This window comes from Galleria mellonella, unplaced genomic scaffold (genome assembly GCF_026898425.1).
Source record: "Galleria mellonella isolate WM207_F2 unplaced genomic scaffold, CSIRO_AGI_GalMel_v1 utg74, whole genome shotgun sequence".
Taxonomy (NCBI): domain Eukaryota; kingdom Metazoa; phylum Arthropoda; class Insecta; order Lepidoptera; family Pyralidae; genus Galleria; species Galleria mellonella.
Window position 1 is genome coordinate 1,122,752 of NW_026442147.1, and position 25,754 is coordinate 1,148,505.

General features: G+C 31.9%; 6 protein-coding genes across 7 annotated transcripts; 3 read left to right on the top strand and 3 right to left on the bottom strand.

Annotated features, from left to right (window-relative positions):
- Positions 1-1,142: 1,142 nt before the first annotated feature.
- Positions 1,143-2,943, top strand: LOC113515944 (myotrophin-like). The gene is made up of 4 exons (XM_026900243.3): positions 1,143-1,315; positions 1,686-1,796; positions 2,040-2,123; positions 2,227-2,943. Exons 1-4 carry the CDS (start codon positions 1,247-1,249, stop codon positions 2,311-2,313), a joined length of 351 nt encoding a protein of 116 aa, XP_026756044.1. The 5' UTR covers positions 1,143-1,246; the 3' UTR covers positions 2,314-2,943.
- LOC113515943 (group XIIA secretory phospholipase A2) lies at positions 2,755-5,456 on the bottom strand. The gene is made up of 3 exons (XM_026900242.3): positions 4,982-5,456; positions 4,431-4,676; positions 2,755-3,873 (listed from the first exon to the last, which is right to left on the bottom strand). The coding sequence occupies exons 1-3, from the start codon at positions 5,223-5,225 to the stop codon at positions 3,734-3,736; spliced, it is 630 nt and encodes a 209-aa protein (XP_026756043.2). The 5' UTR covers positions 5,226-5,456; the 3' UTR covers positions 2,755-3,733.
- A 2,370-nt stretch (positions 5,457-7,826) lies between these two features.
- Positions 7,827-11,109, top strand: LOC113515940 (60S ribosomal protein L13a). The gene is made up of 6 exons (XM_026900240.3): positions 7,827-7,941; positions 8,302-8,432; positions 8,709-8,818; positions 9,673-9,818; positions 10,601-10,723; positions 10,984-11,109. Exons 1-6 carry the CDS (start codon positions 7,921-7,923, stop codon positions 11,065-11,067), a joined length of 615 nt encoding a protein of 204 aa, XP_026756041.1. The 5' UTR covers positions 7,827-7,920; the 3' UTR covers positions 11,068-11,109.
- Positions 11,110-14,571: 3,462 nt separating this feature from the next.
- LOC116412890 (uncharacterized) lies at positions 14,572-17,561 on the top strand. The gene is made up of 2 exons (XM_031908764.2): positions 14,572-17,103; positions 17,347-17,561. Exons 1-2 carry the CDS (start codon positions 14,681-14,683, stop codon positions 17,390-17,392), a joined length of 2,469 nt encoding a protein of 822 aa, XP_031764624.2. The 5' UTR covers positions 14,572-14,680; the 3' UTR covers positions 17,393-17,561.
- Positions 17,562-18,475: 914 nt separating this feature from the next.
- LOC113516019 (calcyclin-binding protein) lies at positions 18,476-21,355 on the bottom strand. The gene is made up of 5 exons (XM_026900352.3): positions 21,090-21,355; positions 20,784-20,997; positions 20,072-20,278; positions 19,799-19,961; positions 18,476-19,055 (listed from the first exon to the last, which is right to left on the bottom strand). The coding sequence occupies exons 1-5, from the start codon at positions 21,111-21,113 to the stop codon at positions 18,962-18,964; spliced, it is 702 nt and encodes a 233-aa protein (XP_026756153.1). The 5' UTR covers positions 21,114-21,355; the 3' UTR covers positions 18,476-18,961.
- A 265-nt stretch (positions 21,356-21,620) lies between these two features.
- LOC128202054 (uncharacterized) lies at positions 21,621-25,498 on the bottom strand. Of its 2 annotated transcripts, none has more exons than XM_052900971.1 (2): positions 24,442-25,498; positions 21,621-23,917 (listed from the first exon to the last, which is right to left on the bottom strand). In XM_052900971.1, the coding sequence occupies exon 2, from the start codon at positions 23,098-23,100 to the stop codon at positions 22,216-22,218; it is 885 nt and encodes a 294-aa protein (XP_052756931.1). In that variant the 5' UTR covers positions 23,101-23,917; positions 24,442-25,498; the 3' UTR covers positions 21,621-22,215. Both variants share the same exon structure in this region, with proteins under 2 accessions (XP_052756931.1, XP_052756932.1).
- Positions 25,499-25,754: the final 256 nt, after the last annotated feature.

Below are 25,754 nucleotides of genomic sequence, written 5' to 3' on the forward strand. Positions count from 1 at the left end.
AGAATAAGAATGTAATTGGACTCTCTTCCGCGCTAAATCTTTTATTTGGGTCATGTGCCTATGATAGCCATAGAATAAGAATAGTACTGCGTTTCTTTTTTTTTTATGTGACAGTTCCTTTATGTACCTATTATAAATTAATGATAGTAGCTATCTACGATACCATAAAAAACATCAAAGGAACAACTTAAATAAATTTGTTAATATATAGTAACATTTCTAGTTCTCTAATAATAACATTCCATTAAACATTAAAAAGCGTTTATGGTAACCAAAAGTGGTTTTTCCTAAGAAACAAGAATTACATAAAAGGAATGATAAAATAAAAACTGTAAATCATACAGTTGCCTCCTTTCTTCTTATGCAAATATAATTAGTAAAAAGATGATCAAAGATACACCATCGGTTCCTATTTTTTCAATTCATAGGCTAATCTATAAAAAATGTTTGGCAACTGTCCCATTCGTGTTTCAACCGTAAAACAGTTGTGTTTGAATGGCTGTGTTTCGGTTTGATGAATATGGCGTGAATTTAAACAGTAATAACACCTGAGTCCTCAGGAACATGGAGGGTATCATGTTACTCTGTTATTTCCATGGTACTGCTTATGTCTATAGGCGACAGTTACCACTTTCCATCAGGTGGGCCGTCAGCTTGTTTACTACTCTAAGTTGTATAAAAAAATAAAAAATAAGTCTAATCAATAGATCATGACTCTTTTTGATAGTATATAGTTGTATTTCTGTGATTATATTGTAGTTGTATAATAATATATATTTGAAAGTAACATGCCAACTATTTATCAATGACAATTTTACATTACTACACTATATATTCGACACAGTTTATATAGAAAGTATGCAATCAGGTTGTATCTGAATTTAATAGTGTTATACGACCGTATATTTTCTATACACTAGCCTGTTATGAATTAACCAAAATAGAAGTAATAGTGTATCTTTCGTCCTCTTTTTACTAAATATATTTGCATAAGAAGTAAGGTGGCAACCTTATGATTTAACGTTTTTATTTTATCATTCCTTCTATGTAATTCCTTATTCTTAGAGTTCGTGATAGTTTTGTCAAACTAAACTTTATATGTCAAATAAGAATGTCAATATTGTCAAAAATCACGTCATAATCACAAGTCAGTTGTTTGTCACAACGCCATCCGTTTCCATTACTTGCAGTGAATTGCACTTCGTTGTAAAGAATTGAATGGTTGCGAATTATTAAGTACCTAACAATGAGCGAATTAGTTTGGGGAATTAAAAATGGCGATATAGATCAAGTAAAAGATATCATCGAAAATAAGGTAAATCAGTCTCTGCTAATGTATATCTTGTAAACAAGTTGCTTGCGATTATAGGGAAATTGCACTGTTGTCGGCAAGAGAAAGCTAAGAATGCCGTTCATTCGTAGGGTAATTTGTTAAAGATTATTGGATTAGTGTTTCGAAGTCAATTTGTTTCATTGATCATTGGTTTTATTGAATACAATATTGAACAAAAAAAAAATTGTAATGAATCACTAAAGCACACTATTTCAAACATACAGTATACCTCTTACAATAATAATTACATAGTCATTTCTGGAATTATCCACAATTTTTATTCTATAACCACAATAATATATAACAATAGTATATAGGTATCTATTTATATATATATATATTTTTTTTTCAGAAAATTGATGTTAATGCTCTCATAGATGGTAGAGTACCACTCCATTATGCTGCTGACTATGGACAAACAACTGTTCTGAATTATTTATTGGATAAAGGTGCAGATCCTAATGTGAGTATAATATATTCATTTGTATATTTTTGAACACTAATTATAATAACAATGAAAAATATGTCTTTCTTAACAATATTAATGTATATGTATAATGTAAACAATATGAATAATGAATATAAATACTAATAATTATACATTGTTTTTATTGGAGATTTGGAACATACCTTATGAATTGCCTATGTTATGGCTTAACTGATTTTTTAATTACTTATATAATAAAAGATTTAAATATTGTTTCAGATGATAGATAAACATGGTATATCTGTCCTTTTGGCTGCAATTTGGGAAGGTCATACTGACTGTGTGAAAACATTACTTAAGAATGTTAGTACTAGAAATTATATAATATCTTTTTAATAGTAATTTAATTAAAATATTTTTTTCTTATATATTTATCCAGAAAATAAATTTATTAATATATTTACAGGGTGCTTCTAAAAGTGGAAAAACTCCAGATGGTACACCATACATTGAAGCGGCCGAAAAAGATGAAATCAAAGAACTGTTAACATAGAATACCTTTTGTGACCAGAAATTCACCACAGCATCTAATGGAAACACTCACATTAATATATTGTGAAAGCTAATCAAGATATATCCTAGGATTGAAAATTAATCATAAAATATTTTTACATGCATTTATTTACATTTTAATGAATTATTTTTATATGCTCAACATATGGAGTTATAAATCACATATGTATTTTGATTGTGCGTCCACTTAGGATTAGTTTGTATATTCAAGGCCTATCTATATCTTTATTAGGAAAACTTGCACAGATATTTGCATGAATTGTCATCTTAAATATTATAATGTACATGACAATTAGACTGCAGGTGTAAGATTTCCAAATGGCCTTATAATCTAAATTAAGCTAATAAATAATTTATGTTAAGATATAACTCCAAGGGGATAAGTAAGATGTAATTTTTGCTAAAAATAAAACTAAACCAATATAAGAATCAGGCTTCTATTTCCCTTCATAGTTGAGAACCATGTCATATAACTTATATATCATGCATAAAATTTCTCTTTGGCCTATTTAAATAAAGACATGTATGTACATAATGTAAGCCTTAACTTACTTGAACTACAAAATATAAAGGAACCTATCTGGAAAATAAATTAATATGCAAACCACAATTTGTTTTTTCATCTAAACAAAAATCAAAGTACATAGTTTTTACCCTTATAACTTATTAAATATCACAATCATAAACAACATAGCCATAGTAAAAACAAATTATTAATAATAAACTAGTGACAATACATTTGCTTTGAATTCCATTATGAGATTCTATTAAGTATGTATAATATCTGTTGATATAAGACATATCAACAAATGTTACTACCACAAAGTAGATAAGAACAAATACCTTAACTGTAGTAATTATAAAAGAATATTCATACGAGACTGGAGGATATTTCAATTGGCATTTACAGATCTCAAGATCTGTAAATGTAAATTTTGCTTACTGTATACTTAAGTACACAGTAAGGAGAAATTGATTCCAATTGAACTTCTTATAAAATCCAAGACGTTAGAACACAAAAAATGCTAAAAACTATGTCACATATGGCAATAAATTTTATTTTTTGCCTACCTAACATACTAACTAAACATGCACATGTGTGTTATTATTATTTAGCAACAGTTAAGGTGCTTGCACTTACTGCCCCATCTTAAAAATCTATCTTATGTTGACATATATTCCAGGATCTTTTTTCTTGATCTTATAAACAAGGTATAAAAATTATAAAAAAAAGAAAATAAAAACAAAATATTAAAGCAGTTCTTTATCATATATAACACTGATCAATTAGTTTCCTTCACTGCTTATCCAAAAATACCACTACATCTCCATGTGAGCTTACATGTTTTCTTTTGCAAACTTACAAGTAAAATAATTATAGTTGCAGATATAAGAAATTGTTATAACTCTCCATTCCCTGGATATCTTCTATTCTTTTTCCCTGGTGGGCAGTAGCAGGCATTTTTCTGTGCATCTAGATATGACTTGCAACCAAGTGTTAATGTGCCAGTAAACAATAATTTAGCAGCTCCTTTACAACCTATAACATAAAAATAAATAGATCTGTTGTTAGCACTTTGTGGAATGTTACATTTATTTTTAAATTACTGATTAGGTGATAACTGCCAGGATTCTATCAGTGTTTATGCTTCATTTTAACATAATATTTAAAAAACATAAATTAAGCGTTTTTATTTAAAAACTCTTTGGAATCATTAATATACGATACGACAACATAACCTTCAAGAACATATTCCTTTTTAAAAGGCCGGCAGCTCACCTGCAATGCCGTAGGTGTTGTGGGTGACCATGGGCGGCGGTAGTCACTTACCATCAGGTGAGCTGCATGCTCGTTTGCCCCCTGTTGTAAAAAAAAAATATATATACTACAATGAAAAATGCAATAGATGCAGTAACCTCAACTGAATCTATCCTTACCAATATTATAAATATAAAAGTAAGTTTATTTATTTGTTAGCTTATAACAACATAACCAATTACTAAGAAATTTGTAATTTAGTGTATTTATTGAATATGACTAGTAAGAAAAACAGAAATAATTTCCAGTTAACAAACCATGGTGAAGCTACAAGTTACCTTTTGATAATGTATCACCAGCTATATTTACAGATTTATATGTATCACAGTAATTATATAGGCATCTCTTGAATTCTAAGTCACATACTTCTTTGCCACTGTTACATGTATCATAACAAATATCATGTGCATCACAACACTTGGTCATAAGTTCTAGTGGCAAATATTCTGTAGATATTTCAAAACCTAAGGAACCACATCCATCAGATTTAGGTATGTGGTTTTTGTTACGAACTGGTTTCCCATCTGAAATACAAAACATTAAAAAGATTAGAGCATTAACACAAAAGAAAATAATTATATAGAAAACACTTCATTATTGTTTGAATAAATAGTAAGGTAACCATACATGTATAATGTCACTATGTATAATTTAGAGCAGAAAAAAAACATATACTCACAGAAAAAAATGATAAAATTAATAAAGTACAGAATTTTGAAGAAAACAATTAGAATTATGATAATATGGAACTAGATTTTCCCTATTATTTGAAATAAATACAGTCTCAAAGTCATATAAAAGAATTTAGTATGAATAAGTTATGAGCTACCTTCTGGGCAGGAATATATGCATTCTTCTTCTACGGCCGCGTCAAATACTTCGTGTAAAGACCGGAACTTTTCTGCTACAGTAATTACATTCTGGAGCATATCACCAAATACAGATTCAGCCGATAATACTGCATCTTTCAAATTCCGCAACATATTAGAGCCTACACCAGTATAAGCATAAGCAACAAATGTTAAAACATATATAAATATTTTCTTATAAGGAATTTCCATACTGTACTGCATATAATAGATTAACTTTTATACAATAATTTATTTTCACTGAGAATCAGTATAATATGAACACGAAATTTTCAAAATTACATTCTAATTCTAATTTCGTAAATTAAACAAAATGCAATACATCTTATTATTAGTAATTATGATTCTTGTTCTTTCTTCAAGCTTAGTATTTATTTATTTTTAGATTACCTGAGCTGCCTTGTTTTTATTGGTCAATTGTCAATTTGTCATAGACTCATACTAATAAAAAACCGAATCGACACTACAAATATATTGACGAAACTGATAAATAACTCTATGTAACTACCATAAAGTATCATCACGACAAAGGAAAATTTAGTGTAATATAGTTTTTTTTTTTTTCTACAATTTAGAATGGCAAACAAGCTGATGGAAAGTGGTAACCGTCGCCTATAGACATGAGCAGTACCATGGACATAACAGAGTATACTGTTTCGCCCATGATACCCCCCATGCGTTGCCATTCCTGAGGACTCAGGTGTTATTCCTTTGTACCCAGTACAATACCAAGGCACGCCCCCCCAAAATCCAGAGAATAAAAAATGTGTGAGTAAAACTATTTACAATGTTTCGATTGTCCAACGCATACATGAGTACATTGCGATTAAACATAAAACTTAAACAAATACTACGACACGTTCATCGACAAGTAGCATTTCTATTTAACAGCACAGTGCTGCTTAAACGTTTTGTATGAACGCCATATGTTCTTCCCATCAGGCGATCATTTCAATTATGATAAGATTGATCAATAAATATATTAAAAGTAATGATAACAACAGTTAGTGAACATTAAACTTTGACTTTTCTCCGAAAATTAATTTGTTAATTTTAATGAGATATACTAATTGGTTCTTAATATAAAATAAAAATTTATGAAGATAAAAACATTGAATATATTTTATACGTTATACTTATGAAATTATCAAATCTCCCGATAATTGAGTACCAATTATTACAATGATTACAATAATATTTTAAGGATGACGTTGGGACTTCATGAAAGTTTCATTCAGAAAAGTTTGCACAAGCACGGATTATTTTTTTTTTAATGGGTGAAGATGGAATAGTTACCCCGCCTGCGCTATCGGTTTACACTGGCGGGGCACCAATGAAGGATGATAGGTGGGGACAAAGGCCGGTCAGTTGGCCCATAGTGACCAGTAGAAAAAAAATTAATCACTATAGTTTCCTAGAGGACCGCGTGGAGGTCAACTTGATACGGTGTGATGCTAGCAATGGGGCTGTTAAACCTCATTACTAATAATCCTTTTTCTTCCCGGATTAATGGTTTCTATGCCATCATTCATAAGAAAGTCGACTCAATAGTGAAAAGAATGCGGGAGAGTGACAACACCATTCTTAAAATAATAGCTGAGGATGTCCATACACTTGTGATAGGTCAGGTCAGTTCATCAGGACAATGATTAAAACACAAAATAACCATGGTTTGGTTTATTATCGTCCTGGCCGAATGCCTCTCAGGTATATGATTTATTAAATTATAAACTTTTTTATTAACGTAGTTTTAAGCCTACTACTAACAAATAGAGGGCAAAAGAAAAAGAGGAAAACCAAATAATAACTACATGGGACAGATAAAAAAAAAACTAATGTTTCTATCATGTCATATAGGCAAAGATATGGCCTGAGATAGAGCTAGCTGGAAGAAGATGCATTAATTAGTTATATCGTCAAGAGGAAACTCTTAAATGAAAAGAAGAAGACCAGAGGCATGACTTTGTACAAAAGTCGTTTGCTAAAGTTGGGTATCTCTGTCCCATTTGTGTTTCAACCGTGAAGCAGTTGTGTTTGCATGGCTGGTAAAAGGCAAAGGTGGGATATGGCGTGAATTTACTGGGTACAGAGGAATAACACCTGAGTCCTCAGGAATGGCAACGCATGGAGGGTATCATGGGCGAAACAGTATACTCTGTTATGTCCATGGTACTCCTCATGTTTATAGGCGACGATTAACACTTTCCATCAGGTGGACTGTCAGCTTGTTTGCCATTCTAAGTTGTATAAAAAAAAATATAACAAAATAAATCTTATTGTCTGGCATAAAATTGATTTGAGTTTGAATTAAAATTTTACTGTCTTATAGTCATACTAATTGTTCGTTTGTTTACTTTTTTGTATATTTTTACTGTAACAAACTATAGCTTCATTATAACGTTCCAATTTCAATGAAGTGCTTGTATAGATTTTTTATATGATTGTTTGTTTGAAGTGATACAGGCTTAATTGATTGTGATCTTAAAACTGACAGTCAATCAGTCATTGAATCTGTCAGTAGACTGTCAGCTTGTTTGCCATTTTAAGTTGTATAAAAAAAAATATTGACAATGATTGTAAATCTTTTACGTATAGACGATTATTCTTTATCTACGGTAATGTACCGATTTACTTCTGTAATTGTTACATGCATAACTGATGCCTGCATCTGTAAGTAACAATATAAAATATAACGAATTACTCGACATGATATCTGTATCATGTTGAGTAATTAGTTATATTTTCAATGAAATAGGTAGTGGTCATAATTTCAAAAAGTTTAAGGATTTACTCTTAGACCATTTTTAATGAAAGAAGGCAACACTGATTGATATTCGGCATCCGGTAGGTAGCCATATTGTTTTAAAAAAATACTCTTTTCCGTTTTGTTGTCGTGAAAATGACGGGCTTTAGCAATAAGGTGAGGAGAAAAAATGCTATTTTGTACATATATATTAGTAAAATCTTCTCTATTTAATGAAAAAATAAGTCATTACGTTATTGTTGTATAAGTTACAACAAAAAAACAGATTTATATTATTTTACTATAACCACAACACGTGTTTAGTTTTTTGTGTTCATTACAATTTAATTTCTTATAAGTTGTATGAAATTTTGCAGTCTATTTTATGTTTTATCAAATGTAAAATACTTATATAAAAAGTTGATTTGCCAATTTTTTTTTTGTATTATTTACTAATGATGTCCGTCTCCCCATTTGAGGTTATGCGGTGTGTCCAACGTCAACCAATAAGTATAAAGATTAATTGTTGTTTTGCAGGCCATAGTTATCGATGGCCGTGGCCATCTACTCGGCCGACTGGCCGCAGTAATCGCTAAGGTCCTGTTGGAAGGAAATAAAGTTGTTGTTGTTCGTTGTGAACAACTCAACATCTCTGGCAACTTCTTCAGGTAAGTTGGCTCCACTCTTTGTGACATGAGTGGTTACAGAACATATTTTTTTAGTTTTATCTTTATTATCTCTAAGATCATATACCTTTGATTTAATTTAGTAATTGAAAAGAAGTTTCAATTGGCATACTATTTTTGAAAAATGATGTTATTTTATGGGTAATTTGCGACTGAATTTTTAGATGTTGCTACATTATTATTCTGATATCACTTCTAAAAGAGTATTGACTTAATCAATATAATAGATGTGTAACAATTTAACATTTATTATTTCAGAAACAAGTTGAAGTTTATGTCATTTCTGCGTAAGCGATGCAATGTGAATCCAGCTCGTGGCCCATTCCATTTCAGAGCACCCTCTAAGATTCTGTGGAAAACTGTCAGAGGTATGTTGAAAATAACTTATTGAATTTGCCTCTGTTCAGATAGATTTATGTAAATTTATAGAATAAATGATTTGCTATTTATAGATATTTTTTTAAAAAACTGCACATCAGTACTTTTATAATAGATAATGTTTGTTTTACATTTATGTGAAATTTTAATAATATTGTCATCTTAAGTATAGAATGTTTTTTATAAAATGCTTTTAAGGGGCATTCAATAAAAAGCACATATATTCAGTATAGCAAAATTCACCTAAAACTAATTACTAAATTGTGTACATAAAATTCTAAATTAAAAATACATAGAACAGTATTATTTTTATTTTTAAAATTTATCTTTTTAATTATATCTATATATGTGTGTAATAGGAATTTTATAAACAATACAACATAGAAAAATATATTATAAAGTATCTAATGGTAGATCACAGTAATTTTAATACAGAGCACCCAATGACTATTATTACATGTAGGTTAATCCTTAGCTGTTATGCTTAGATTTCACACTACTTTACACTGCTACCTTATTCTATAGTTTATTTAATTTCACATCCAAAATCTTAAATAAAAAGAATCTAAAATTACCTATATTACTAGTAATATGTATAATATTAGATAGTCACTTTGAGAAAATATGTAAAAAATACTAGCATTTCTTACATATTATTTGTTTTTTTTTTTTTTTTAGTTTTAAATAGTTATAATTCCTGCTAACTGCTGCTGATGATTATTTTATTCTATACCTACATTATATGATGTTTGTGATCATAATACTTTTTATGAAGTCTCTACTCATTTATGTATTTTTCAATATAATATTTCAATAGTACTAATTTCATATTCTACTATTGTAGGCATGATCCCACACAAGACTGAGCGTGGAAAAGATGCTCTTAGAAGGCTTCGTGCCTATGATGGCTGCCCTCCGCCTTATGACAACCGTAGGAGAGTGGTTGTGCCTGCAGCTCTCCGTGTCTTCTGCTTGAAGCCTGGTCGCAAGGTATACTATTTTTTCTTAGCACATTAAAAATACATAATGCAATATTATCCTACAATTTATTAATAAGTGGCACATAATCACATCTTATTTTCCCACAAATTTTAAAGTAAATTAACCTTTTATTTAATTCTTGTATATTGTTGGGATGATTGAGGAAACTGAAAATATAAATATAATTCTATATATAACTACAGCTATATCAATACTAAAATTAGCTTTTTTGTGATGTGGATATGAGGTTGCAAATTATTTTCGAACTCCCATTTTGATCTTGATTGATATAGCAGGAAATGACACTTGTAGCTTATAGGTAGAGTACTGAATAAGAACTCGAATGATTATATTATTGTTGCACAGAATAAAAGATCTTTTTTGCTTTAATTCAATTTTTTTTTATTTATCATCATTATATTAGCTGCAAACTGTCCACTACTGAACATAGGCCTCCTCCAAAAGTGGGGGATTTACCAGTAGTTGCTATTCTTGGCAGGTTAGTAACCACAATTAGTCTTTGGTGATGTTTTAAAAGGGATGCTTGATGCCCATCCCTCAACCGTTAAGTTCCCTCATTTTCCTCTTATGACACCCGCAGGAAAGGAAAGGATGGCACATTCTATGGTGTGCCACATAGCTTTTTATTTGTATACACACATTTTAAAACCAATGATGTTTTTGGGTAATTTGCGACTGAAATGAAAAATATGTTGAAACACTATATGTACACTGAGACAATATTGCATTAAAATACATTATTGTTCATGATTGAAAAATATTTTCCTCAGTACTGTCATGTTGGCCGCCTGTCCCACGAGGTTGGCTGGAAGTACCGTGATGTCGTACGCAAACTCGAGGACAAGAGGAAGTTCAAGGCTGTCCACAGAGTTGCATATGAGAAGAAACTTAAGGTTCGTGTTTTTTTTCTTTTAAAATTAAAATAGTAAAAATATTCCTTATAAACTCCTATGCGTTTTTAAAGAAATCTTATGGAAGTTGTATCTTCTATATACTCCTAGCATATTAGTTTTAAGTGATGATCAATACACACTTACCTACATTATTTGATGCTTCATGAAAATAATATTATTCTGATATATCAAAATTTTTCTTATTATATACAAGTCTATTGTAATAAAACTGGGAGTACTGAACATATTTTTTTTTACAGAAAATCACTAAGGAGGCCGGTGAGAAGGTTGCAAAGGCTACAGCGCCGTTCACAACTCTCATCCAGTCCTATGGTTACAATTAAGATTAAGAGAACTTTATAAAAATAAACCTTTGGTTACCCAAACTGTGATTTCTTTTTAATATCCTTTAAGCGTCATTTACTCATTTATGGATGAGTGATGTCTATATATAGTCTCTTAAGTTTGTATGATTTTTAGCAATTACTTCTTTATATTTCTAAAAATAAAAATGTTATTACCATATATACGACAATTGCTTACTTGCTTTTTTTGGCTGTTAAATTACACAATCGTAACACAGGTAATTAATTTGTAAAGGTACTTCCTCGTTTTTAGTCTATTGAAAAATATTTACTACCTATATCTGTAATATGCGTATATTATGGCTAGTTATATTATTATTTTCTTTTTTTATTATATTTGAAATTAGCTGACTGACTACCTAGACAGTGGTAACTGTTACCAATGAACCAAAGGTCCATATGAACATGAAAAATACAATAACCTCTATTCTACGCAAAGGAATGTCATAATGTCAATTTTAAATTTCTTTAAGACGAGACTATAAGGCCGGTATCACTTCGGCTTTCCACGGATAACTGTCAATATCGTTTTTCTTACTGAACGTTAATCTTGAAAAAATAATTTTATTGAGTTTTTGTTTTCGTTTTAAAAAGTAACAATTAATTTACTCACATACCTATGAAAATATCAAGATTAGTCCAGGAATATTTTACGACGTGATTTTCTATCAAACAGTTATACCCTTAATACTTATTACCAAATTACGTACTCCTTCAAATAATGTTTTTAAATACATTATATAGACTACATTGGGCAACTTTTATACGAACCCTAGAATTCAAATGACCGCCCATTGTATTTTTTTTAATTGTTGATAATGGAAAGATAACCGCACCCTCGCTATCGGCATACACCGGCGAGGCACCAGTGAAGGATGATAGGTGAGGATGAAATAGGTCAGGTAGCCCATCGTGACGAATTCAACAAGAATTATTCACGATGGTTTCCAGGGGGAACCACGTAGAGGTCGACTTAATAAGGCATATTGCTAGCAATGGGACTGTCAAACTCCATTGCTAACAATCCCTTCCCCCCCACCACCTATTGTTGATAAGTGTATTTAGAGAGCGAGGGGCGGGAACGGGGGTCTTTTTTTTAATGAATGACAATGGAATAGTAATCCCACCTGGGCTAATGATATATGCTAGCGAGATAATGATATATGAAAAAGCAGCTCAGCACGATGGTTTCTAGGGGGGGGGGGACCACGTGGAGTTCAACCTGACAGAGTATATTACTAGCAGTGGGACTGGTAGTCCACATTACTAACAATCCTTCCCCCCTATTTTGTGTCCACCCCTGAATAATAAGCGAAGCAATTAGCTGTAAGCAGACAGGTACACCTTTTTTAAGGAATGGCTTTCAGCGAGAACCGCGTGGAGGTCGACCTGATAGGGTCTGACTTACTAGCAACGAACCAAATTGATTCGATTGTTAGCAATTAGACTCCATTGCTAATAATCGAATCAATTGTGAAATGAACTTTCTTCCCAGTTTCCTAGAAACTACAGCTTGGGGTTCTTTTAAAATGGGGTAAAACTTTCTGGAGGGTTTTAATAGGTGATAATGGAATGGTAACCCCGCCTGTGCTAACGGGATACGCTGGCGGGGCACTAATGAGGGATAACAGGTGAGAATGAAAAGGCAGGTCAGTTAGACCATCGTGACCATTAATTCCACTAGAATTAATCACGACGGTTTCCAGAGAGAACCGTGTGGAGGTCGACCTGATAGGACGATTACTAGCAATGGGTCATTTAAACCCCATTACTAACAATCCCTTTCCCCCCGTTTTCTGGAGGGTCGATAACGCACGCTTGGTACGTCCAGAAGCAGCAGGGGTCGGCAACCTTTTGCTAGGCAAGGGCAAATTAAAGTAAAGGCGAGTCGCACTTATCCATAATTTTGATATCTAATCTCTATACAGATGGTAATAAAAATGCGAAAACATTTCATTTATAAAGACTTTCAGTTACAGAACGGGCCACGAGCCGCAAGAACAAGGCCCTATCTTTTAACCTCATATTTTAATTTTATAATTTTGTAAAATTATTGTTTTATAAGCCATCATTATAATAATTTAGATTTAAAATTTATTAAAAAAATGTTAAATTTTGAGGTGCCGTTTTATTTTAAATTATTATTAATTTCATTAACTTGTTTATTTATTTTATAAAATAAATAAATTTCTCTAAACCTATCTCTAAAATTAAAATTTCAATTTGATATCACAACAAAATATAGTAAAGAAGAATATGAACGAATTTTTTAACAGATTTAAGTATAAATTGTTATAATGCTAGTCTATAAATATTCGTAAAATTATTAAATTAAAATATTAGGTTAAAAGGTTTAGAGAACTGGTATCTCAGAATCGGCCCTAATTTATCAGCGAGTAACATTGGCTGTCTTTTATCTAAAAAAAGGTGCTAAGCTGGGGTGGGTCACTAGTTATTTCTCAGGAGTTTCCATAACTATTATGTGCCTCTACTCTACTTTCTTTTATGTGCAAGTATCTTATTATAGAATTTTAAGCTATCTATATTGACGTCATAGGAATTCAATTTATGGATTCCCATTTCTTGCCCCAGCGAGTGCGATCAGATAATTATTTTACGAGTAAGGACAAATTTTCCTGTGCAGCTGTGTCCACTGATAACATGATTCTGTATACTACATTGTAACCCTGGTTGATACTTTATATTTTACTTGCTTTTATCCGCTATTTTGATCGGGTGGATTTTGGGACTAGAAAAATGGAAAAAAATTGGTGCACTTAGTTTTTGCGTGTTGTCGGAACAAACAGATATACAGAGAAATTTTGGATAATTATTACTTTTACTTAAAATGCTTTTATCTACCTATTAATTTTTAGAAAACTATTTCAATGTCTTTTCCTAGAGATGAGCGTGCCATTAAAACACCAAACTCATTGTCGCATTGTATATTTATCCCATTTCCAGCATTGTTGTCATGACAAAAAAATAAACAAATTAATTTGTAAAAATTTGTGTAATTGTGTAACTAATTCCATTAAAATCCGTTTAGTGATTTAGGCTCCATTGAGTAATAAATAATAAATCTTCATATTTAAAACAACACAACAGTCATTACAAACAACACTGTGACGCCCATGGTATTCCTCATGCGTTACAATTTTACTGCCACCTTCGAAACCGAAACACCCATGGTAATTTTTATTCTTTATTCGTTATTGTACATAAACATAATGATAAGAGCAATTAATTTTAAATGTAATGTACAAAGGTGTACCTCTTAGAGATAAGCTCTCTTAAGAGATTTCTTCTAGCAAACCTTTTCATGAGAACTAAATTGATATTTAAAAATAATTTTATTTAAGGATTAAGAATAGCTGATCGGTGTCATAAACTCTTGTGGCGTATCTTGTTTAAAATTGGATGCGTTCTAGCGCTAAATAGACATTCAATGGCGTCAGACCTCGATATAGTATAAAAGAAGGCATCGCTGGTAGACTTTCTCAGTACAGAAGCAGGCTTCATAGGTCCACTTCTAACTCTGATCTAGAAATCGCGAACGAAGGAATCCTCACAATAAGGTCAGACAGTTACTATGTATAACTGGCGTTTACTACTACTTGCGTCTCTCGCAGTATTCCAGCCAATTGCATCCTTCACCGAGCGGAATCTCGTTGATGGAAGGCAAGAGTGTTGTGATCGCCAACCACGAACCTTGCAAAGAGATACACGGCTAGCCGTCTATGGAGTTGATCGTTTTTACAAACTTGGATCGGAAGAGCGTCGTGTGAACTATCGCCAAGAAGATTCAAAATTGTATAGAAGCAATGTTGATTTTGACATCAACAGTGCATCTATAAGGCAATCAATTTTACGAGAAAAAGATCCTAGAAGACGTGCTCCTCTATATCTGAACGATAGATCTACAAGAATTGAACAACGTCAAACTTTAGTTCGAGAAGAACGCGAACCAAAAGCTTTTTCGAAGCGTTTTACTAGGAACTCTGGAGAAAATGACCGCATTAACCGTGAACGTACAGAGTTTAGGGTATCTCGTATTATCAGCGAAACGGATCGAACTACGAATGATAACACCCAGTCTAGAACTGACAGTTCCAGACGTATTTTACTTCGAAGTATTACAAGAACTGCAGAAAATCGTAATATACCCGAACAAACAAGGGCTCACGTAGTTCCTACTCGCTTCTTTAATGCTCGAAATGAGCCACAGATGTCAAGAGAAGGTACAGAACGTCGTAGTTCTCTTTCACGGTTGGAGTCACGACTTCAAATAAGTAATAATGATAGAATTATTCGTCGATCTTTAGAACGGCGCACAAGAAATATTAATGACTCCAACTTTCGATTTGCCTCGCAGACTAACGATATGATGCGACGTGATGCGATACGTAATTCCAACACACAATCTTTTGACATTAACCTAAGTATCTATCGGAATGATCAGCGTAATGTAAGAAATTTAGCTGAATTTGAACGTCGAGCAATTTCGAGTAAATTTGAATCAAGACTAAATAATTATTATTCAAATCGTAGATCCACAGATCAAAATGAAAGGGGAGTCGAGGATCATAGTCGCAATATTGTAACTTCTAGAACAAATCGTATTTATAGTAACAGAAAGGAATCCCAGGAAAGACGCGAAGATACCAAAAGAGAACGTAGTGTGGTAAGTGAAGAACGCAGACATTACAATCGTGATGTAAGGCAATTCAGGGTAAATTCGATTGAGACAGAATATAGACTAACTAGCAGAAACAATATAAGAGAATCGAATGAGTATTCACGGAACGAACGTCGTATCACCAATAAAAATATGCCTAATTCATTAAGGGATGCAATGAAATTTGACCGACAAGCAAAATCAAATTTCGACCTTAACAACCAACGCCCCAGTCTCTTAAACCAACGTACAAAAGAAATTAATAATAGGTTTAGTGCAGATATTAGATATGAAAATAGGAACTCCAAACAAAGGGATGAACGAATTTCAGGATCAATAGACATTTTCCGGCGTGAAACAAGATCTTTAGATCGACGATTCAGGGAAATCAATGAACGTCGTGAAGGTACTCCTATATTACGAAACATCGAACAAATTAGCAACATCAGGAAAGAATTTCGAGATTCAAGGAAGACTGAAAACCCGATTCTGTTCCAAAATAGTCGAAACACTGTAGGAGAGACACCAAGATCCGAGAGCAGGTCCCGAGTAAATGAAAATTACTATCGACGCTCTTCTGAAAGGAGAGAACGTGCAGTTATTCGAGAAAACGAACACAGATCTACTAAAACAAACAATAAAATACAAATGAGTATTGACCGGTACGTGAGTAGGCCTCGCTCTGAAGTTAGATCTCAAATGGAACGCGTTCCTCAAGAGTATAATGAACTTTCTAATAGAATTTACGAAAATAGACGATCGCTTAATGCGGAAGATCGAGTTCGCAGTATCACAGGGCCAAGTGAAAATTCTCGATATGAGGCGAGGCATGAGCGTAGAAATGTTAATCGCCTCTCCTATATGAATCAATATAGGGAACGTCAACAAAGAGTAAACGAAAAAAGAGGATCTAGAGATGAGATTAGGGCAAACTACGACACACGTCTCATTAGAGACGATTCTACTCGAGTGCAAAAGACCTCACCGATTTCGGAGAAATTAATGGAAAGGGAAACAGTTCACAATCGTGGCTACGGAGGGAATGAAAACATTGCTGAAACAAACCAGAACATACGAGTAGCTTTGCGGCGAAATGTGGAATATAGATATAGAACAAAGGATATAATTAATGGTGACGGTAAACTCGTTTCTCGTTTAGTTGAATCTGCAAGAAACCGTGAAGATTTTATATCCCTGATTCGAAACAAAACAGAGTTTAAAGATCAAGCGTTTGTATTGAGCTGGCAATATTTATTATATACGTTGCAAGGCATCTACATCTGTACTATAATAATGCAAATGCTCTCCGAGAAAAAATCCGGAGCTAAAAAAGTCAGGTAAAAAATTAGAAATCCTACTTCCTCATCCTCATTTAACAAATTTATCTCATTAACTATATATAATAATTGTAGCCAAAATTTTTAGACAATAAGTACTTGTTTTTATTGAAATTTAGTATGTAGGCGTTTATATTATCGATTGCGAAATCGAGCTTATATACTTTCATGATTTCACTTCATTCATTCATATAAATTAGAATGTAGTTTGAAGACAACCTACATGTTTTTTTTCTTTTTCAGTTGGTGGAAAGCAGATTCATTCAAAGCTCCAATAAAAGTGGACTAAGCCGCCGAGTCACATTCCAAGTACTTATCTAACATAATGAATTATCTAGATTTGATGTTGTAGTTCTACCACTACTACGTGTACTACGTGTAAGATCTTTTAGGCATTGATGTTATGATCTCTGTGTTATTTATTATTAGAAAATAATAAATCGATGTTATACTTATAATATTTGTTTTCTTAAATAAATCTCCTAAACATCTCTAGATAAATGTGAGTTGAGTTCGCACATTAAGGCTTCAGCGATAATAATTTCTTTTTACGTCACGTGTAGAAAATTTATTTTTAATTAACAGGGAATACAACTAAAAATAAAATGTAAAAGGAGATAGATAAATTTGATTTTATTTAAATTAAAAAGTATATTTCTGCATTAGTCTACGTATTACGTAGACTAATGCAGAAATATACAATATATATACATAAAGCAATATAATCTATGTGTTATACCTACCAAGTCTACTTATAGACATGAACTACGTTATGGAAATCGATTATGAAACCCATGGTACAATAGATACATTGCCATTCTGAGGGCATACGATTTTATTCCTCAGTAACCTATATGTTGGTTACAACAGTTAGTCACATCAGTGAACAGTAAAATTGTTATATTTTATCTATTTTCTAATATGCTTTAGAAAATGTGTGCAAAAAATAATAAAAATGAGGCATTGATGGTCTATGAATGAATTGTGATTAAATGAACAGCTAAGTTCACATGTCGATTTAAATGATCAACATGTAATAGTTCCATTTTTGAATTTTAGTGGATTAATGAAGTATAATTTCAATCAATCCAGAAATTATTATAATTAACAATATTGAAAGAAATTACGAGTTATAAGAGATTTGTTATGGACATAGAATATATACACTATTCAAAATATATGAATATTAAAAAATATAGTTATCGCAAATACAATCTTTTAAAAAGTAGAGACAGGTACAATGATCAATTGGATCTTTGTAGTGAAAATAACACTCAAAATGCTTTCATTTCACCAAGTAAATTAGAATTTAATGCACTTCTGTATTAATTAGGATTTGATGTAATTCTAATGTCTGTCAATAAAAACTCTGTTACAAAAAAAACACTGACTGGTTTATTACACTTAAAAATAAAGTTTGATTTAATATACTGAGTACATAATAATATTCTGTACCAATCTAGGTATGGATAACACATACATGGCTACAACTCATTTGTCTTTAAATAAAATGCTTTACAGTGACATTACTAAAAAAAAACCATGCATGTTATCTTAGAATATTTAATACTCAGAGAGCAGTGGTCTATAATTTCAGTGTCAAATTTAACTCATACTAAACTCCATTATTTATAATAAAAGGTAGTAATAATTTAAAACTGATCAAGTACATGATTAATCATGTACTTGATCAGTTTTAAATTATAATCTAAAGTAAATAATTTAAATTATAAAGTAAAGGGTAATCTGTAAAACCAAAAAAGCAGAGACATGTGGTAGTACATTACAGTTTCATAGTATATGACATTGAGAACCACTGCTCTAAATACAATTACATTTAAATACAGTTGGAAACAGTTTACAGGTCCAATGTGTCTGTTTTCTTCTTATGTTGGCCTTCATACCAAGCCTTGGATATCATTCTCTTCATATCATCATCACCAGTTTCATACCTGAAAATTATAAATTGTATATTTGATAATCTAACCATAATATAAAGAATAAATTAATAATCTTATCTAACTCTCATGTACAAATTTTATAAGATTATATATACAAATTATTTATTTCAGCTTTATTCATGCCTTAATTTTGTAAATATCATCCAGTTTTGATGATTTAACAATAATTAATAAGATGTTACTTAGCATATTTTAAGTTTTTCTAATTCTGAGTATTATGGATAGTCAGAATTATGATTTTAAAGAGGTAATTTTACAGTATACCTATTGATGTTAATGTTTTCTTTTTTTATTTAGTTAAAACCAGAGGGTGACTTTGTATAAAAGTCGATTGCTTGGGTATCTGTCCCATTTGTGTTTCTACCGTGAAGCAGTTGTGTTTGCATGGCTGTGTTTCGGTTTGAAGGGTGGGATATGGTGTGAATTTACAGGATATAGAGGAATAATATCTGAGTACTCAGGAATGGCAACACATGGGGAGTATCATGGGTGAAACAGTATACACTGTTATGTCCATGGTACTGCTCATGTATATAGGTGATGGTTACCACTTTCCATCAAGTGGGCTGTCAGCTTGTTTGCCATTCTAAGTCATATTAAAAAGAATTTTTGTTAATAATTCAATGCACTATAAAAAAACTAGATAATTATCCTCATGATTATAATCCTGGAAGTATAATTACTAATTATCAATTGTAGTGCATTCAGATTATGTAATAATATTAGTCACTTACATATTCTTCATGAGACTCATGATGGATTCTTGTGGGTCTTTCTTTTCTGAATCATCAGTCTTGAAACGGTTATTGCGTTGGTCTTCAAATTTCTTCTCAATTTCAGTCATATGTGACCATTTAACATTTGGACGTGATTTAGCCAGGAATATAACTACTCTATCTGTAATACAAAAAACAAATGTTGGTTTCAAGAAAATTTAATGTCTACTCAATTGATTAATACAATTTGTATAGGTTGACATATTTTTTTTACTTTAAATACATACTTACCGGTCTTTTGTTTCCAATGACTTTCTGCAATATTGATAGGTTCAAGAAGTTTGTTGATCACAAGCAAATAATCTTTGTTATCCAAATTATCAATATGTAATTCCATTGATCTATCAGTGAGTTTGCAATATACTTGATCTTTTGGCACTGTGTGGACATTCTTCAATGTAACAAACACTTGTATATATTTATCTGATTGGTCCCAACCTATAAGCAGTAAATTTAAGCATTTATAAAATATAACAAAGATAAATTATATATTTAAATGAAAAAAGTTCAATTAACAATTGCAAAATCTTAATATTACAATTATTAATGTGCATGAATACTCCTTATTATAAAAATGACAAATATCTAATATTTTAGCTATTAGTGTTTTAATTTCTTTAAACTAATATGATAAAGTTTTGATTTTTTATTTGATTTGGATAAACTAAAAATACTTTTAAAAATTAATTCACTATATGTATAGAAAGCTATATGATCTATAGGAAAATGGGTTGTGTTTTATTAAAAGAAAATGTGCAAAGTCATCAGCATGGGTCGCTAGTTCTTTTATGATTGAAAATGACAAAACAATAGTTGATTTTTTGATGATTCTTATTTTTTTGGAGTGCTTTATCTCAGTATACCCTCTCAATAGTGTATCAATGGTATCTATAGAGCACAAAAATTGAGAAAATAAAATAATTAAACAATAAAGTTTACTTACCATAGCCATTTAATTTGATCTGATATTTTTTTTGCGCCGATGTCGATGTCGTTGGCGCAAGTGTGGTATCCATAGGGGTGGAAGCATTTTCAGTTTCTTTCAAGTTGATCCATTCGGTCTCTAATTTGCGGATTTCAAGCGACAAGATATCTTGGATTTTTTTCCTTTTTGACAGTTTTAGCAATTCATTTAACTCATCGATATCACTGCGCAACTAAAATAAAACATTTATCATGTTAGCGGAAAACCATTAAATCATATTAAATCTCAGGTATTTGAAACTTTTATACATTTATTTAGACTTACCTCCTTTATTTTCACTTCAGACATAGTGGATACAATTTATAATGCTTAGTTTATCCACAAAACAATAATTTTATCACAGTAGACGTATTTCTGGGAATCACCGAAATAAATGCAAGAATAATGATACCACTTAAAAGTTAGGTTATGTTTAGTAATAGTAAACCTAGAGTTGATTGTCAGAAGCAACCAGAACCGAAGAATATGTAATAAAATTTGTAATGTAAATTCTAGTTCATTCGAATTCGACCGACATTTTCTAGAAAATTTCATTCGTTGACATTCACGTTTTTTTTTTTTTAGTACGTTTGTTCCGTTTGGAACAGGCTAAGGTCGGAGACCATGCTGCCTAGTCTTCAAAAAGATAATTTGTCTGGAATTGACATTCACGGTTCGACTGTCAAATACCAGGTTTTTAAATTGCTTTTTACAGCTTTGGATACAGAAGCTGAAGGCCTCTGCCTTTCCTATTTTGAAAAGCACCCGTTACTAATACTTGAAATAACTACTTTTTAAGTAAATTAAAATATAATATATTAAAAAAGGCGTAAATACGTACTTTTATACATTTATTTGTGCACAGCTATCCAAAGAAAATATACCTAATATTCTATGAGTGGTGTCTTCTATATATACAGTTGAAATCAAAGTCATTAGTCTTAGAAATTTAAGAATTTATCTATGATATGAAGTATATGTATTAGAATAGAAATTTTATACATAACTAGCGCCCCGCCCCGGTTTCGCATGGGTGCAATGTTGATACTAAATAGCGCCACCGGCTAGAGATGGGCAATCCACCTGGGTGGGTTTAAAGTCTGGTGGGTAAAAACCGGGTGTTTTGGGTTTATTGGGTTTAAACCCCATAAACACCCAAATTTTTGGGTGTTTATGATTTTGTACTTCATCATCGTCATCTCAGCCGCAAGACGTCCACTATACTGGACATAGACAATATTATTATGCAGCCTACAGAATAAAAAACTTTTAATTTGATTTTGAGTTTATTAAGAAAGAGATGAAAGTAAAATGTAAAACTACAGTCAATCACTGTCAGATTCAGAGTTATTACAAGCGATGAATTGTATAGGTTCGATAGGCTCTATTTCGTCTAAACTGTTATGTTCATTTACTTGCTCAATGAAAGCTTCCAGTTATAACAAATGAATGAAATTTTTTCAGTTCTTTCAGTTGTAAGTCGATTTCTTTTGTTATTATGTATGTAGCCTTGGATACTAAAGGAACGCTCAGTGGCTGCCGAAGTACAGGGAGCTGATAGAATACGAATCGCTACTTTGCTTAACTCAGTGGAACCACAAATACCTTTCCACCATATTAGGGGCTCAATGCTATCTAATGAGCTCCATACAAATCCTCTGGCCCAAAAGTTTTCTTTAGCTTTATAACACGCCAAATCTGCCATTACATTTGACAAACTTAAGTGTTGGCTTAAATTGTAGATAAACTCCATACCCTTAAGTTCTTCCTCTTGAGTAAGTTCGACTCCTAGAGTCCTGGGGTCTAGAATATATGCTGCAAAATGTATTGGCCTCATTGCCATATTGCATCTTGAAGATACTGATGTTAGAATCTGCTGTTTGCTTTCTTCGCTCAATGTCGAAATCTCATTTAATGCAAAACGTATCTTAGCTTGTACATCTCTAAATGTAATGTATGTGCGATGCAAACGATTCTGGTCGCTCTCTAAGTAAAATATGCTTTCAGTGACTGGTTCCAAAATACTTATACATTCCCCTGTCTTCGTCCAGAAATCATCACTTAGAATTAAATCTTTAATATCTCTTGAAATTACCACATCTTCTCTAACTGTTAATATTTGCAAAGCTATCTTATTTGCTTTCAAACTTTTTAACGAAGTAACATGACTTCCCCATCTTGTAGCACAAGGCAATTTTAGTGTTTGTGTAGAATCTTCACCCTGCCTTGATTTTATCAACAAGGAACTTAATCGTTGACTCCTTTTAACAGTTTTTATTATATTTATGGCTTGCATAATAAACACAGTTACTTCTTGTATCTTTACAATATCTTGGCACAACAAGTTAAGGATATGTGCACAGCAACCGAGAGGAACAACATGTGTTGTATATTTCTAGCGTTATCGCCAATAAGTACAAGAAACTTATTTGCTCCATACACTTTCATTACTTTTTCAACTTCTTGGCTAAGGTATTCACTAGTGTGAGGATTACTTTCTGTATTCAAACTTTTAACGTATGCAGGTTGAGGTTTTGATATAAGAAAGTTTATTATTCCTTCATTTCTTAAATTAGACCAGCCATCGCACTGAAGGTGTAAGTAACTACAAGCATTTAGTTCCTCATTTAACTCAAAACGCATTTCTCTATATATTTTATCTAAGTATTTTGTCGCTAAAGCTTTACGTGAAGGTATTTTAAATTTTGGTTGCAATTTTTCGAAAAATTGTATCCATAAAGGATGTTGCACCATCGATAATGGCGTCCCTGTTACAAATATAGCTCTCGCTAATTCTGTTTTTATATGATCATCGGTGTCTTGAAACTCAGCATTTATTGTAGTGTTAGCAGACGACGAGGGGCTTATAAAAGAATCATTTGTCTCTATCTCTGACAGTCCAGACATTTTGGTTTTGGACGAGCTATCTTTTATAAGTTTCATAGAGTCTTTTAATGTTTCTGGAGATTTTGGACAAGTGATAAGATGTTGAAGCATTTTGGCAGCATTACTGAATTTGTAGACCTTATTACAAAGCTTGCAAGAAACAGACTTGTTTGGTAAAGTACGGTAGTGCTCCCATATGCGTAAATCTTTAGGTCTCCCCATTGAACCTAAAAAAATGAACGATGATTAGTTGGTCTGACGAAAATTCAACAATAGAGTGCCTATTTTTTTACAATGATTATTTCTTGTTATTTACAATAAATTTATTAAAAAAATAATAAAATAAATACAAAAAACCTTTGTAAAATTACATCTCCTCGGAGGATTAAACGCAGACGCTAGTTTATTATCGTATTGTTCTGTATTTTTCTCAGCAACTTCTTTAATTCGATTAGGTACTTACGCATATTATGTTAAAAATAAATATCTAGTACACATCTTAGGCTATCCACCATTATTATCCAATGACGACTCTCAGCTAACTATGCACTATCATCCAAAATAAACGTGTATGGAAAATTTTATCCCAGTCGGTTGAGGATTGAGGATAATTGCATCAACATACGAACATACCTACATACTTTTATTTACATAACGCAAGCTAAATAAAAGCTTGTAATAATACATCTAATTTTAAGTTAAAATTGTTAAGTGATCATGATATAATTGTATCATTCAAAAATCCACTTACCTTTAATTATTTCTTGTTAAGTATAAATATTATTTCAAATCTGCTCCCTTAATATGCACTTTTTTACTGCTTTTCCTACCTAACACGTTACCAGGAAGTCACGTTACCAGAGTCAGAGTAATAGTGAACACGTTTGACAGTGATTGTCGTCGCCTCATATTCAGCGTCGACGAATAGGGGAATCCCCAGTCATAATGTATTGCATGCGTGGCGGTCTTACTTCAAATCCATAAACAAAGAGATAATTACAGAACTCGATACTAGATGGCGCTGTTTTTGTTTGAAGAAAGTTTGCGGGCTAAAATACATAGAATTTCATCAATGACTTCCACAAAGAACAACATTTCTGTTTTTTCTAAGTCCGTATCTCTTCCGTATATTTCATAAGATATAAGCTTGGGCTACATTGTTATGCAACGTGATTTTGTCGCTGTCTTGCTAGCAGGGTTGACAGATATACGATTTAAATCGTACTCATACTATTATTTGTCTATTTTTTAATGTACGATCGTAAAGATTATGATCGTAATTCGCACAAAAACATACGACTTTTTGGTTACCTGGCAACATTTTTATTATGAAACGAACATGCTCACATCATCAGTCACATGCAACAATTTATTGGGGATTTCCCCTTCACATCTGGCAGTCCTGCTTGCTAGAATATAGGTAAGTCAGCCACAGTTACTGACGATCGATATTTAAAGGGTATTGTTTTTGTGCTAAATATTTCATAAAAACGTTATTTAATACTTTGTGGATTATTAATTTAGTTGATAATCACTGGAAGTAAAATGGATGCTAATTTGAGAGATCAAGATCTTCGTATAAAACAGTTAATAAAGAAAATCTACGTAAGTACTCTTTTTATACCTAGGTAGGTAAGGTATAATAAACACAAAAGGTACTTAGATCGCGTGTGTTCGAAGCATTTATTCTAATAAATTTAATTTAAAATTGTAGAAAGAAAAAAATGTCTGCCAAGCCGTAGCCGAAGCCGATCTCCAAATATATTTGGCGATAGTGAGACCCAGTGTCCAGACGATTTACCCAGCGTCGTCGCAAAAAACAAAAAAAACGAGGATAAAGTAAAAGAAAATTTACTGAAAGAAGAAACAAACTGTTCTAAATGCTTAATTTATGGAGAAGAGGATAAAAGAAATGAGTATTTCGGACTGTTAGTGGCTCAAGAATTTAAATATATACGGCCATGTGTGCGAACGAGGTGTTATGAAGAAATTTTAAAGTATCTACGGGAAGCAAAAGGCCAACATGTTGATCAACTGCAACATGAAAACACTGAAAATTAATTA